Genomic DNA, 15,386 nt, shown 5'->3' with positions numbered 1-15,386 from the left:
GTGCTAAGTTAATTAATGATGTATTGTGGATTATTATTTAAATATAATTAAAATATTGCCTGAAATGGCTTCAAAATAAGGTCAAAATGAAATTCTCTGTTTCTAAAAACAACTTTTCTTCAGATGTTAAAATTTACTAAAAATCTAAGCATAATCAACCACCACTATTTTTATATTGGCTTCATATTTTGCATTTGATTTTTATGCTAGTTGAGATGTAACAGATATTCACCTCTATGTTAACTCAGCAGCTGTGGTGTGAGAATTTACAGGCTTACCTGAAAAAATACCTGTTTTGTATTAAACCCTAATTCAAAATTAGCAGCTCTTTCCTGTCTAGCTTCTAAATATACACAATTTTTACTTTTGGTGATATGCATTGTTATGCAGAGTTGTTAAGTGGAATTAAAAAATATATTAATACATGTGCTTAATGGTTTTATGAACTTGAAAATGAAAGTTATTAATAGTTTTATGTGTACTAACATATAAGTTAGTGCAATGGCATTATGTCTATACATAGCCAACTGCCAGTAGTTGGCTACATGATGCCATTGCTCTAACTGATATGTTAATTAACTTCTTCATAACCTGAGGCTGTTGCCCTAAATGAATTATGTAGTTTTATGTTTATAATTTATATATAGTGTTCCCTCCAAACAGAATTAAAGTTTTTTGTTATTTTGAAAATAACAAGTTTTAAAAGCACAGTTTTTTTTAATTGAAATTTGTCATTAAAAATAAATAATTAAATTTAATAACTATTGTCATTTATTAGAAAAGATCAAGTATTGGAATACTGAAAACAGAATATTAAACCAATAACCTTTTTTTTTGGGGGGGGGGGGGATAAAAAAAAGTATGTGGACATGTCAGTCCTCGTGCTACTGTCTCTTACAATTGGGGGTGCTGCTGTTGCTTGCTGGATTAATGAGGATGCTAATGTTGTATGGGAACCTGATCATGGTTGGTTGCCTGTTTTTGTATTTGTGCCAATTTACAAAGAGCACTGTGAAACAATCCTCTTTGTAAATTACATATTTGGTGTATGAAGACTGCTTACATATTAATGTATTGAAATTAAAAATTACCTTTAAACCATAGAACAGACAATCTGCTTATCACATCTTGGTGATAGTTTAGTTTATGTAGTATAGCTTTGAAAAGGAAAATAAAAAAGCTACGTGAGTGACTAGTATTGAATAAAAGAATCAAATTCTTCTTTCTTTGTCCTTCACAGATTGGGTTTGGAACGTGCTGCAACTGCAAAGCAGGCTGTAGATGTCATTACCCAACTGCTAGAGCAGCACGGCCAAGGGGGACCTTGTTCTGATACTGCTTCAGCCTTAATCTACCATAATAGTTTTCTCATTGCTGATCGTACTGAAGCTTGGGTTCTGGAAACAGCAGGAACGTTATGGGCAGCTGAGCGTATAACTAGTAGGTAAAAATTTGACAACAGAGTAGTATTGGAGAGTTAAGGGCAATTCTCATTTTGCATTGAATAATTCAATATATTGCTTGCCATATTTTATCACTTAGTTATTTTGTATTTCAGGCAATACAATAAAAAGAATAAGTTAAAATATTAGAAATTAAATGGAATAAATACACTGTTACGCTATGTGAGTGTTTTTTTGTTGTTTACTGAAGTGTTATGTCAATCTACACCTAATACAATTGTCTGTTTCAAGGTTCTGTTGATTGAACCCCATCTTCAGACTTCTAAACAGAGATGTTCTTCTGGCACATCAACAGACTGTTTGTCTAACTGATTTGTTGTCTGAAAGAAGAACAGTTAGTTCTCCTTTCAGACAAGTTAAAATATATCATTATGACAGTTTTCTACATTATCAGTTATCCTACACACACACACACACACACACACACACACACACACAGAGAGAGAGAGAGAGAGAGAGAGAGAGAGAGAGAGAGAGAGAGAGGAGAGAGAGAGAGAGAGAGAGAGAGAGAGAGAAGAGGAGAGAGAGAGAGAGAGAGAGAGAGAGAGAGAGAGAGAGAGATTCAAGTTTTCTACAAAGTTCCATTGCAATTTATCGTAAAGCATATTCTCCCATTGAATTTACAAATAAAGAGATTTGATTGGATTATTTCAGCGTTTTTCCACGTAGTATGTGGAAAAAAAGCCTAAGTATTAAATTCCTTTCACACAACAGATATACTTTTTCTGTAGTACTCCAAAAATGTAAGTGGGAAGTTGATTATATGCAGATTGCATTTATTTGTAAAACTCATTGCTGATTTTTATCAGCAGAGTCTAATGCAGTCTGGCAAGCAAAGAACTTAAATCTAAGAGGAGTAAGGATTGATGAGAAAGAGGAGGAAAGATTGCTGCAAAAAAGCAGTCAGTTTAATGGTTTACCATAGCAATTATTATTTTGAAACCCTTTGGATTTCAGTTGAAAATGAAATAATGACAGTTTGGCTGGAAGAGAAAACCCTTTGTATTATTTTTAAACTAAAGGTTAAACTGAAATTTGCATTATGAGCTATAAAGATCTAGTTTGTGGCTACCTGTCTTATATTACTTAGGCTATACATTTTGTACCAGACAATATTGAAATAGCTACTTCATTTTTCAAAAATGAAGTTTTTGGTTTTCTTCATAACAAGGTTCCACTCCACTGATTTTGTCTAGGATCTCGTTTAATCAGGATCAGATTTAAAACAGCCAAATTCCAGGCTTATGGTCATTGTACACTATGTAGTATGTACATGCACAGTTTAATCAGGACTTAATCTTAACTGCATCAACAGTTCGTAGTTACCAAATACTATAAAATCTGTTGCAGGTTATATTTTACATAAGTAGGTGAAAAAAAAAACATGATATAGCTGCTAGGGACAAAATTTAATGTTGTGGAACAGTTGCCATCTTTTAAGACAGAAGGTGATACTGTTATACACATTAGTACTAATGAATTAAGAATAAGCAATCTGATGATTTAGTTAATGTATATAAGGTAGTTGAGAAAAAAGGGTTAAAATTCCAAGTATTTGGAATTTTGCCTACAGATATGATGCAATTCCTGTAAATCAGTTCAGAACATTTCTGGATGATTGCTTTCTACAGGGTGGGACAGTAGAGATTAGATATTTTTTGGTGATGATTTTTAAAAGATGAAATATAAATTTAAATTTTTATTTAAAGAAATAATAACATTTAGTATTTGAATGTTAAATTTTAAAAACGACATGTTCCAAACGACCTCCGGCACAATCAATACATTATGTGTAGTCTTCATATAAAACTGTGCATTACTTTCTGTAACAAATTTAAATTAATTCCTCCAATTTCTTTTGGAATCTGGTCTTTTAGTTCTTGAATTAGTCTTGTTTTGTAAATTTCACCTAAAGATATCCCCAAAGAAAAAAAAAGTGCTGGGGGGGGGGGACAAGTCAGAAGATATTGATGGCCAGTCTGTACTAGATGTAGTTCCCATGCAACATTCCAATTTTGGGAATGTTGCACGGGATTACGGGCGCCTCCGTAGCCAGGTGGGAAGGAGCAGTACTGCATAGCACACGCTTCTTGATTAGACCGGGGTTCGAGCCCGTCACCACCAAATATGGAGGATGCGGAAAGGTCAGGGAATGACCACCGCATATCCCGGAGCAATATGGCCTTAGTTGCTAATGCTCCTAAAAACCAAAAACAACAACAACAACGGGATTACGAACCTAAGGGGGCATAAATTAAGAAAAGACAGATGTAGACAGATGTGCAGAAATTTGCCTTTAACCAGCGGGTGGTTAATTGCTGGAACAAACTTCCATCTGTCATTGTGGAAGTTGATAGGTTAAATAAATTTAAGGAGGAACTGGACAGACATTTGGAGGAATGGTGTGTGTGTTTTTTTTTTTTTTAAGTTTGGCTGATGCTGCATAAGCTCATACACTTGCTTTCTTGCATCACATGCCACTACTACATTTGGGTAGCACCTTGCCACATAGTATACATATAATACTATGAGTATTATATGTATATACATATAATACTCATATTATTAGTATTAATCAGTATCTCTTGATAGTCTGTAAGTATCCCATACTTTTTTCTTTTGTTTTATTAAACATTTAGCCTTGCTTGTCAACCACTTGGGCATCTTTCTTTTACTGAACTTCTCCACTGAAACAAATGCATTTGTAGCTTCCAGGATAAATCCTCAAATATTTCCCATAATGAACTTGTATCCAGTGTTCTCTCAGTTAATAGTTTGCTTATACCTCAGTCCACTATAGTGTCCTCTTGAAATTGAAGCCATCCACTTTTCCTTTTGCCACAGAAACCTTTTTGGATACTACTCACTTCATGAGATTGTGATCATACCTGCAATTGGTTTTGTGCTTATTTTTATTATATTTTTATTATAATATTATATTTTATTTTATTTATTATTATATTATGTGCTTATTTTTATTTTATTATTATATTTAGTGGATAGTTGAATGTTAGCTTGTTATAAAGTGCAGAAAAATAGGGATTACAGTACTTATTTGTATTTATATAATAAATATGCTGTGGCTCCATAATGCATGAACTTAATGTGTGATTATTTTTGTTGAAATAACATTAAAGTGTCGCCATCTGCCTACTCTGTACAGATATTTTTCATTATAAAATGCTATAGAAAATTAGAACCATTATATGCACAAACAGTTTCAAAAGGGGGCGGGGGGAATGAGCTGATATCAAATTGCTTCCTGTAAGTTATTTTATCTTCTGTTCTCATTTTAAAAAAAATGTACAATTAAGTTGCACACAGTTTATTTTCTTTCTTTTGTAGCTAAGTATACATATAGTACTGTACGAATAAATCATACATTTTCTGTGAATGAACAGATGAATTTTTTTGCAATTGATTATATATATCTGTACTGTAAAAAAAAAATTTGTTAATGTCTTGTGAATAAATTGTATTCTTTGAATAACTGTTTTTTGATTAACTTCCCCCCCCCCCAAATTAATAAAGATAATCAAGATTCCTGTAGTAATTTTAAGTATTATTATGTTACTAAGAAATAAGCTTAAATTATCGGTGGTTTAGCTGATACGTTTGGTTACTGATACAATAAAATATTAGTATCATCTTTTCTGAATTCATTCATAATTTTTCTTTTTTATTAAATTCCAGATGGCATTAGGAACATTTCTAATTGCCTTTCAATAGGAACAAAAATAGACCTGATGAATGATAATCTAAAATCCCATGCTCAATCTAATGGTTTTTGGGATCCTAGTCAGGGAGATTTTGACTTTGGTAATGCTTATGGGAAAAGTAACGAAAATGCAACTCATAGGTATAACTGTGGAAAGGAACTTCTTAATAAACTTTCAGATATGGGTAAGAATTTAGTCAAAATTTAAAGCCAGTATGTATGATTTGAAAAAAATATATATATATAAAAATAATTTTTATGCACGATATTTGAAGAAGTAGCTGTAATGTTTAAAATTGAATAATTGTTTGTTTGCATGTCTTTATTCATTTTTATATTTTGTAAAAATTGCAATCTATGATTTCAACTAAGAAATGTGACATTGTGATTTTAGGAAACAATTTTTGTTTCCTAAAATTTGTTAGAGTTATGAGTACATTTCAAAATCTCTGACCACAAGGTGGGGAGGTGAAAGCAGTCCTGAAATTTTTAATACAAAATGCATATTTTTTAGATTATTTTGTAAAAAAAAAAAAAAAAAAAAAAAAAAAATATTTTATTAAATGTAATTTATTAGGAAAATATTACAGTATTTGCTTATGTAAATTTCTATCAGTAACAAACCTACAAAGCTGTAGGTTTGTTACCTCATGAACTGGCCTGATATGCTCATTAAACAATTAGACCAGCACAACTATCTCCTAACTTTTGACAATCCTACAGTGTAATGATCTTTCATTGTTTTCTACTGATGATGGCAGTTTGATTGACAACTGTTGTCAATCAAACTGCCATTACCTGATAGCTACTGCAAATCAAACTTTAAAAACTTGATTTTATTTTTTTTTTCATTACTCCATATTACCTGACCTTATTATATTTAGGTAACCTAACTTCATTAAAATACAGGTTAGATTAGGTGGATACAATAAAAAAAAAAAAAAAAAAAAACTTGTTTGTCATGTAAACTCTGTCAGTTATAGAAGTTAAATTGACAACCATAGACAGTGAAGATCAGTATAGTCCATCTCATCTAACTTGGCTTTCCAGAAGTTGCTATTTTACAATCATGTCAGCATGGCATTGTATCCATCTGCCAAGTGTTTTGTTTTCAGAAACTGTATAGTTATCATAAATTTTGTAGTACCTTCCTGTTTATTTAAAAATGCACATAGCTTAATTAAAAATTACATATTTTAACATGGGTAAAAACATCTGAACAACCTGTGTTTAATAAAAGAAAAACATTAAATTTGCAACGTTTTATTTGTAAATAGTACTGCCTAAAAGTTTTTTGAGTAGATTGTTTTGACTATTTTGATTTAATTCATACAAAAAAAAACAGCATTAAATAAGGATGGGCAGGCATTATAAATAATGTTTGTTATTAATAACTGGTTATTGTTTACTGAAACTTATTTGCCCTGTAAAGAGTGTTTGTCTTTTTTTTTAAGAATTTATATGTACCTGTTTCCTATATATATAATAGTTAATAATAAAAATTAGGCTTGAGAGAGAGAGCATAAATAACAATAATAAATAACCACATACATAAGTGACAGCATAAAGCAATCCAACACTTGAAACAGATAATAGATATTTATTTCTGTTACTATTATTTCTATTGTAACATTAAATAACCACATCAGAGTTATTTATTCTTGTTATTTTTGCTTTTTACCTCTCTTATGCTTAATTTTTATTACTATTAATAAAATAAATATAAATTAGGGAGGGAAAAAAAGGCAGAAAAACATAACACAGACAGCAGAGGAAAATATGTATAAAAATTTTGAAATATTAGATATAGGGCAAATAAAGCCAATTAAAATGCCAGTGAATATTAAATTTAGACCAGCACCCACTTGTTGACACAGAGTCCAAAACAATGTGAAATATCTCAAAAGAGACATAATAAACCTACCACTAAAGATAATAGAGATCAGATGTTGAACACCAAGGAACAAATAAAAACAACAGTTATATCCATTCTCATCAGAGGGCCACTGGACACAATGGCTGTGAATATTACTGCATTTTGAATGCAACACAAATTACCACAACTGGTGGAAACTCAAATGTCAACCCACTGGAGCAGTAAAATGCATCACGAAGGTTTTAATGCAGCAACAGAAATAATAGTAATATTAAGCACTCACCGCAAAAATAAAGAAATGAAGTGGATGATCAGAAATATAAACCAATTATAGAAGACAAGTATGAGTAGCAACGAAGCAACTAATACACACTACAAGCAGGAAAAAAAAAAAAAAAAAAATATTTTATTAAATGTAATTTATTAGGAAAATATTACAGTATTTGCTTATGTAAATTTCTATCAGTAACAAACCTACAAAGCTGTAGGTTTGTTACCTCATGAACTGGCCTGATATGCTCATTAAACAATTAGACCAGCACAACTATCTCCTAACTTTTGACAATCCTACAGTGTAATGATCTTTCATTGTTTTCTACTGATGATGGCAGTTTGATTGACAACTGTTGTCAATCAAACTGCCATTACCTGATAGCTACTGCAAATCAAACTTTAAAAACTTGATTTTATTTTTTTTTTCATTACTCCATATTACCTGACCTTATTATATTTAGGTAACCTAACTTCATTAAAATACAGGTTAGATTAGGTGGATACAATAAAAAAAAAAAAAAAAAAAAACTTGTTTGTCATGTAAACTCTGTCAGTTATAGAAGTTAAATTGACAACCATAGACAGTGAAGATCAGTATAGTCCATCTCATCTAACTTGGCTTTCCAGAAGTTGCTATTTTACAATCATGTCAGCATGGCATTGTATCCATCTGCCAAGTGTTTTGTTTTCAGAAACTGTATAGTTATCATAAATTTTGTAGTACCTTCCTGTTTATTTAAAAATGCACATAGCTTAATTAAAAATTACATATTTTAACATGGGTAAAAACATCTGAACAACCTGTGTTTAATAAAAGAAAAACATTAAATTTGCAACGTTTTATTTGTAAATAGTACTGCCTAAAAGTTTTTTGAGTAGATTGTTTTGACTATTTTGATTTAATTCATACAAAAAAAAACAGCATTAAATAAGGATGGGCAGGCATTATAAATAATGTTTGTTATTAATAACTGGTTATTGTTTACTGAAACTTATTTGCCCTGTAAAGAGTGTTTGTCTTTTTTTTTAAGAATTTATATGTACCTGTTTCCTATATATATAATAGTTAATAATAAAAATTAGGCTTGAGAGAGAGAGCATAAATAACAATAATAAATAACCACATACATAAGTGACAGCATAAAGCAATCCAACACTTGAAACAGATAATAGATATTTATTTCTGTTACTATTATTTCTATTGTAACATTAAATAACCACATCAGAGTTATTTATTCTTGTTATTTTTGCTTTTTACCTCTCTTATGCTTAATTTTTATTACTATTAATAAAATAAATATAAATTAGGGAGGGAAAAAAAGGCAGAAAAACATAACACAGACAGCAGAGGAAAATATGTATAAAAATTTTGAAATATTAGATATAGGGCAAATAAAGCCAATTAAAATGCCAGTGAATATTAAATTTAGACCAGCACCCACTTGTTGACACAGAGTCCAAAACAATGTGAAATATCTCAAAAGAGACATAATAAACCTACCACTAAAGATAATAGAGATCAGATGTTGAACACCAAGGAACAAATAAAAACAACAGTTATATCCATTCTCATCAGAGGGCCACTGGACACAATGGCTGTGAATATTACTGCATTTTGAATGCAACACAAATTACCACAACTGGTGGAAACTCAAATGTCAACCCACTGGAGCAGTAAAATGCATCACGAAGGTTTTAATGCAGCAACAGAAATAATAGTAATATTAAGCACTCACCGCAAAAATAAAGAAATGAAGTGGATGATCAGAAATATAAACCAATTATAGAAGACAAGTATGAGTAGCAACGAAGCAACTAATACACACTACAAGCAGGAAAAAAAAAAAAAAAAAAATGCAGAAAATTGAGTATCACAAATGTAAGTGGCTGCATAAAGCAATACCACAACACGTTATGTAACCTATAACAGTTAATAATAATAAAAATTGGGCATAAGAGAGAAGATAAAAAGCAAAAATAAATAACCACAGTATGGTTATTTATTCTTGCAATAGATAATACAGATATTTATTTCTGTTGAAACATAAATAACTACATCATGGTTATTTATTCTTGTTATTTTCGCTTTTTACCTCTTATGCCTAATTTTTATTACTATTAACTATTATAGGCTACATGAGTTGTGGATATTGCTTTATGCAGCCACTTATGTTTGTGATACTCTTATTTTATTTTTCCCTGCATGTAGTGTGTGTGTTAGTTGCTTTGCACTACTCGTACTGCCCTCTATAATTGGTTTATATTTCGGGTCATCCACTTTATTTTTGCAGTTGAATGCTTAATATTTATTATTATTTCTGTTGCTGCTTTAGGGCCTTCGTGATGCATTTTATTGCCTTGGCTGGTTGATGTTTGAGTTTCTGCCAATTGCAGTAATTTTCATTGCATTGAAAAGGCAGTAATATTCACAGCCAGTGGCCTTCTGATGAGAATGGATATAATGGTTGTTTTTATTTGTTCCTTCGGGTTCATCTTATCTCCATTATCTTTTGTGTTAGGTTTCTTATGTCTCTTTTGTTGATATTTCACATTGTTTTGGCCTCGGCGTTAACAAGTGGGGCCAGTCTAAATTCAGTATTTATTGGTGTTTTTAATTGGGTTTATTTGCTATTTATTTAATATTTAAAAATTTTTATACATATTTTCATATGACATCTTCATTTTCCTCTTCTCTCTGTGTTATTTATTTTTTTTGCTCTTCCACCTTTTTTTCCCCCCTCTTAATTTATATTTCTTTTTCTATATATATATATACACAGAGGCAGACTGGCCATAAGACTTACAGGGGAAATCCCAGTGTGCCAGAGGCCAGTGTTATTTTGGCCATAAACAATATGAGGCCGCTACAAGTTTTCCCTAAGAATTTTTGATCCAGTCCACCTCTGTATGCAGGGTGTCTTAAAAATACACAGCATAACTTCAGGAATGAGTATGTAGACAATAAAAATATTTTATATCAACATAGTTCCAGAAATGCTTGGTTTCCGAGTTTTGAAGGTCTATCTATGACACTTAATTGTTCATATCACCTTATAGTAATTGTTCAAAATGTTCACCTTCTGCCTGAATACAGGCCTCACATCAACGTATCATGGATTCGCGAAGACAATGCCAAATTCCTGGCATGTTTTGTATTGTCTCACAACCTGCCACAATTCGATTGCGAAGAGTTTCCAGATCAGCTACCGGAGTCGAATACACCAATGACTTTAAATGGCCCCACAAGAAGAAATCTAGTGGGTTTAAATTAGGTGAGCGTGGAGGCCAGGCAGTTAGTCCACCTCTACATATCCACCGACCAGAAAACCTTTGATTCAGTTAATTGCAGGCTAGGTGGCTGAAATGTGTGGGAGTGCCATCGTGCACGAAGTGTGCTTGTTGACGAATGATCAGTGGTGTGTTGTCTTCCAGAAAGTTTCTGTACGCCTGCCCTGTGAGTTTGTTTGGAAATACATGGGGCCCAAATAACTTATCACCAAAAACACCCGCCCAGATGATGAGGCTGAACCGCTGTTGGTGATGTGATGGAAGAATTGTATGTGGGTTTTCCTCAGCACATACATGCTGATCGTGTGAACAGTGCTTCAGCTGTGACTATCACTAAGGCAGGAAAGTGAGGAGTTGTACCACACTACTGCAAGAACCACTGTCAGAACATTACTTGTGCAGGGTAATCTGTTGGTGACAAGGCCCAGACCCATTGCAGATGGTAAGGATACAGTTGGTGTTCCCGCAAAACTCTCCAAATAGTCAAACGTTGAACAGCCAGATGTATTGCTATTCTGCATGTGCTGATTTCAGGAGTGGCATGCACAACATCCAAAATCTCCTCCTCTACTTCGGGAGTCGTAGATCTTGGTCGGCGCCTCCGTAGCCAGGTGGGAAGGAGCAGCAGTGCGTAGCACACGCTTCTTGATTAGACCGGGGTTCGAACCCGTCACCACCAAATACGGAAAGGTCAGGGAATGACCACCGCATATCCCGGAGCAATATGGCCTTAGTTGCTAATGCTCCTAAAAACTAAATAACAAACAAGATCTTGGTCATCCTCTGTTAGCAGCACGAGGTGTAAAGGTCCCATGTTCACAAAGGTGGCAATGGATACCTTCAAACGTTTTCCTGTCTGGACATCTTCGTTCTGGGAACCTTTCGTGGTACAAACAACGAGCCTCCAGAGCATTACCGTCTGCCAAACCGTACATAAAGTGCATATCCACTTGCTCCTGATTTGAGTACATGGTCGGAATGGAAAACCACCAGATTCTGTCAGTACCTTGTGATGAAGGAAATCACCTGTGGGAGATAAGACATTCCAGTTAATAACTTGGGAACCAAGCATTTCCGGAACTATGTTGATATAAAATATTTTTATTGTCTATATACGAGGAACTCATTCCTGAAGTTATGCTGTGTATTTTTGAGACACCCTTTGTGTGTGTTTGTGTGTGTGCATGCGTGCGTGCGTGCATGTGTGTTTAAAATGCAATAATTTTAACGCTTTTGAAACTTATGCTATCAGATGATTTGTTGTTAGTTTCATCTTCACTGCCATTTATAGAAAACATAATTGGTTTTACCATTTTAACTTTAATCATATCATCTTTTACCCAATAATTATTTTTCAAATCTCTCACATCCCATTTATCCCATCTATCAGGTGTTACTTGATTTATAATGCTTTTTGCCATACAGCAGTTAATATTAGCTTCAGCCAAAAAAAAAAAAAAAAAACCTTTCCATTTCGCCCATCCGGTCACTCCAAATGTTTGTCCAGTTCAGCCTTAAATTCATTTAAGCTATCAACCCCCACAACGACTGCTGGAAATCTATTCCAGCAATCAACCTCACAATGGCTAAAGACAAATATCCGCACATCTATTCTACAGTTGTCTTTCTTCAATTTGAATCTGTGCCACCTTAGGTTCTTAATCTGAGCAAGCAGAAGTATCCCATCAGCATTGAGCCTGCTCAAACCATTCAAGGTCTTATACACCTCAATCAGATCACCTCACAGGTATGTAATCTCCAGATGCTGCAGAACTTAACCCTTTCTTCGTAAGCACACCCCTTTGTTCCTCTCACGAATCTTATTGCCCATCTCTGTACTCGTTCAAACAACTCTACATCCTTTCTAAAATGTGGCCTCCAAACCTGTACGCAGTACTCAAGGTGTGGCCTGATCATTGCCTTATACAAAGGAATAATCATCTCTTTATCTCTGCTAGCAAAATTCCTATCTATCGTTGACAAAACTCCATGACGTGCTTTGGCTGCCCATCTGCACTTCTCAGAGAACTTCATATCTGACTGCACAATTACCCCCAGGTCTCTTTTATTCTCCACCTCCCTGAGCATAGTACCACACAGTTGGTACGTTTCTCTAGGGTTACTGCTACCCATATGCAGTACTTTTGCATTTGACAGTGTTAAACTTCAGTCGCCACTTTTCAGCCCATCTGCCTAACTTTTCTAGGTCTTGTTGCAGTAGTATAGTGTCATTAACAACTCTGCTACCCTTTGATTCATCTGCAAATTTGGATATTAAGCCAGATATACTTTCATTGATAAATACACAAAACAACAATAGGCCCAGCACCGAACCCTGGGGAATCCACTAATAACATTAGTTCATGTAGAGCAGTGTCCATTTATTACCACTCTCTGCTGTCTCCCACTCAACCATCCCTTTATCCATTGCAGCAACTTGCCCTTAATGCCATACTACTCCAGTTAGTACAGCAGCCTTCCATGTGCAACAGTATCAAAAGCTTTCCTGAAATTTCCAAAAGCTTTTCTAAGTCTGCTGATGAGGCTAGTAGGGGCCAGACGTGTTCAAAGTCGCTAAGTGGATTTTTCTTATTTATTGATTTGAAATTATTGTTTTTCTAAAACTTTTGATTTAAATTTAGTAGTATAGCATTATTTTGTGATATTTCTGATTAATCTGGTGTATTTATTCTTTACTCGGCCTTGTAATTGCATAAAAGTATCGGTAAGGGTATCAAATCCACGTGTTACAAGTCGCAACTCCGCTGAACGAGAAGTTTTTTAGCCATATTTAGCCGCTTATTGAATATTTTTTACATCAAATTATTTTTTGTAAGTAGCTTATAGACCTAGTAAGGATCGTTAGTTTATTCTGAATTGAGACAGTGAGATTTGAAAGTTAATTAATACTTAAGTGTCCATAGATTACCGTTCATAACTTCCCGCCTTTGTCTTTGTCATACGATCGTTATATATCGAACCTAGATAGTGTTAGTATAGTATAGGTTATAATATTTTCAGCGATCGGTAAAATCTATTAAACTTGTTCAACTTCGTTGGCATTTAAATTGCACTTTTAACTAAATACATATACCGACTTAGATTACAAACGTAATCTAATAAATACATATAATTAATTAATACATAACTGATACAGAAGTTATATAAAGGGAACTCGGAGATAATTAATACTTGACACTAAAAAATATATATCCTGTTATAACTGTGTTGGGAGATAAGTTAGGGTTATAAACTGAAATTGAAATTTTATTTAAATTAAAAGTAATCATGACTCAGACCAGAGCAGCAAAACAAAAGGCTCAAACTAATGGAAATGCTGTGGCTCAGAGGAGAACTGAGGGGGACAGTTGCCTTCTGAATCACAGCCTTCTAAAATGCACAGCTTGCATGATGTTTGTGGAGTATTCAGGTATGGGACATGATATTGCCATGGGGGATGTCTTTGTGTGTGCGCGATGCAAGGAGTGTATCGAAATCAGGCAACAACTCAGCGTTCTTATGGGCCTATATGAGAGCTTGAAGGACAGGGTGGATGCCCTCGAAGAAACTAAATTGAGGGGCCCATCAAGCTCTCAGCTGCCCACATCAACGCCAGAGCTTGCACTTGGTCATCGTGAAACACAGCGGCAACCCCCAAGGCAGAATGCGCTGGTCCCAAAGGAACTAGTAGTTGTTGGTGACTCTATTGTCAGGGAAACTGGGAACATGCTTTGTAAAAAGGATAGGTGGAACAGGACCAGGGTATGTCTGCCAGGGGCAAAGGTTGATTACGTTGTAGACCAGATATCACCTTTTAAGGGCACAAAAGGTGATATAGTTGTACATGTTGGCACTAATTATATCAAGAGTAGGAGACCGGCAGAATTGCTTAACAAGTACAGGTCACTGTTGAAAAAAAGCCGTGAAATAGGGTTGAATTTGAAAGTGTCTGCAATTCTGTCCAGACACGATAGGAGGGAGTATATGATGAGAGCCTTGTCGATCAATTCGGCCCTGGAAAGATTGTGCAAGGCTCAAGGGGTAGAATTTTTTTCAGCCTGGACTGTACTTGTTAACAGGAGAGATTGCTTCTACAGGGATGGGATACACTTAAATAGAAAGGGTGCAAGAATATTTGCTGATGCTATCGAGGCAGTGTTAGGTGGGTCGGAAAACTGCTAGCTTGGGGGGGAGACAAAGACGAATAGATTAACAGTAGCCACTGGCAGAGGTGAAAGAGATTCTTGCACTGCTTCTATTGGAATGAGCAGAAGCCTGAAAAACAAGATTCAGGATATTTCAGACTGCTGGGAGTCATTGCGGTACAAGTAAACACATGGGTTGTGTTAGGGTAGCTAAGAATAGAAATAGGTGCATGTATACTTGCGTGTACACCAATGCTAGGAGTTTAGTAAATAAATTTGATGAATTTGAGGTATTGCTCAAAACATCAAAGGCAGATATTGTTGGGATATCAGAGACTTGGTGTCACACAGATATAAGGAATGCAGAACTGGAATTTGGGGAGTACAACATCTACAGAAAGGATAGACTGGATAGGAAGGGAGGAGGGGTTATGCTATTAGTTAAGAAATACATAAAATCCAAGGAAGTGAAGCCAGTGGACATCGCTGGACAGTGCAGTGTCAAGCCAGTTTGGTGTGACATAAGCATTGGGAGATCAAAATTGAGAGTAGGAGTGTGCTATAGGCCTAATGATTCTGATGAGTATAATAAGAAACTGTACAGGGAAATAGAGTGGGCCATT

General features: G+C 34.3%; 1 protein-coding gene across 1 annotated transcript in view; it reads left to right on the top strand.

Annotated features, from left to right (window-relative positions):
- The window catches only part of LOC150079540 (secernin-2-like), a 141,804-nt gene that overhangs the window by 94,254 nt on the left and 32,164 nt on the right, over positions 1–15,386 (top strand). Inside the window, exons 4-5 of the mRNA XM_090382620.1 lie at positions 1,241–1,440; positions 5,157–5,366. Of these exons, the coding sequence (XP_090238746.1) occupies positions 1,241–1,440; positions 5,157–5,366 (410 nt within the window). The remainder of the gene's footprint in view (positions 1–1,240; positions 1,441–5,156; positions 5,367–15,386) is intronic.

The sequence above is a fragment of the Mastigoproctus giganteus genome, chromosome 10 (genome assembly GCF_048544385.1).
Source record: "Mastigoproctus giganteus isolate SK-2022 chromosome 10, ASM4854438v1, whole genome shotgun sequence".
NCBI lineage: Eukaryota > Metazoa > Arthropoda > Arachnida > Uropygi > Thelyphonidae > Mastigoproctus > Mastigoproctus giganteus.
The sequence above is the reverse complement of the archived record's forward strand: the minus strand, read 5'-3'. Positions and strand labels throughout refer to the sequence as shown.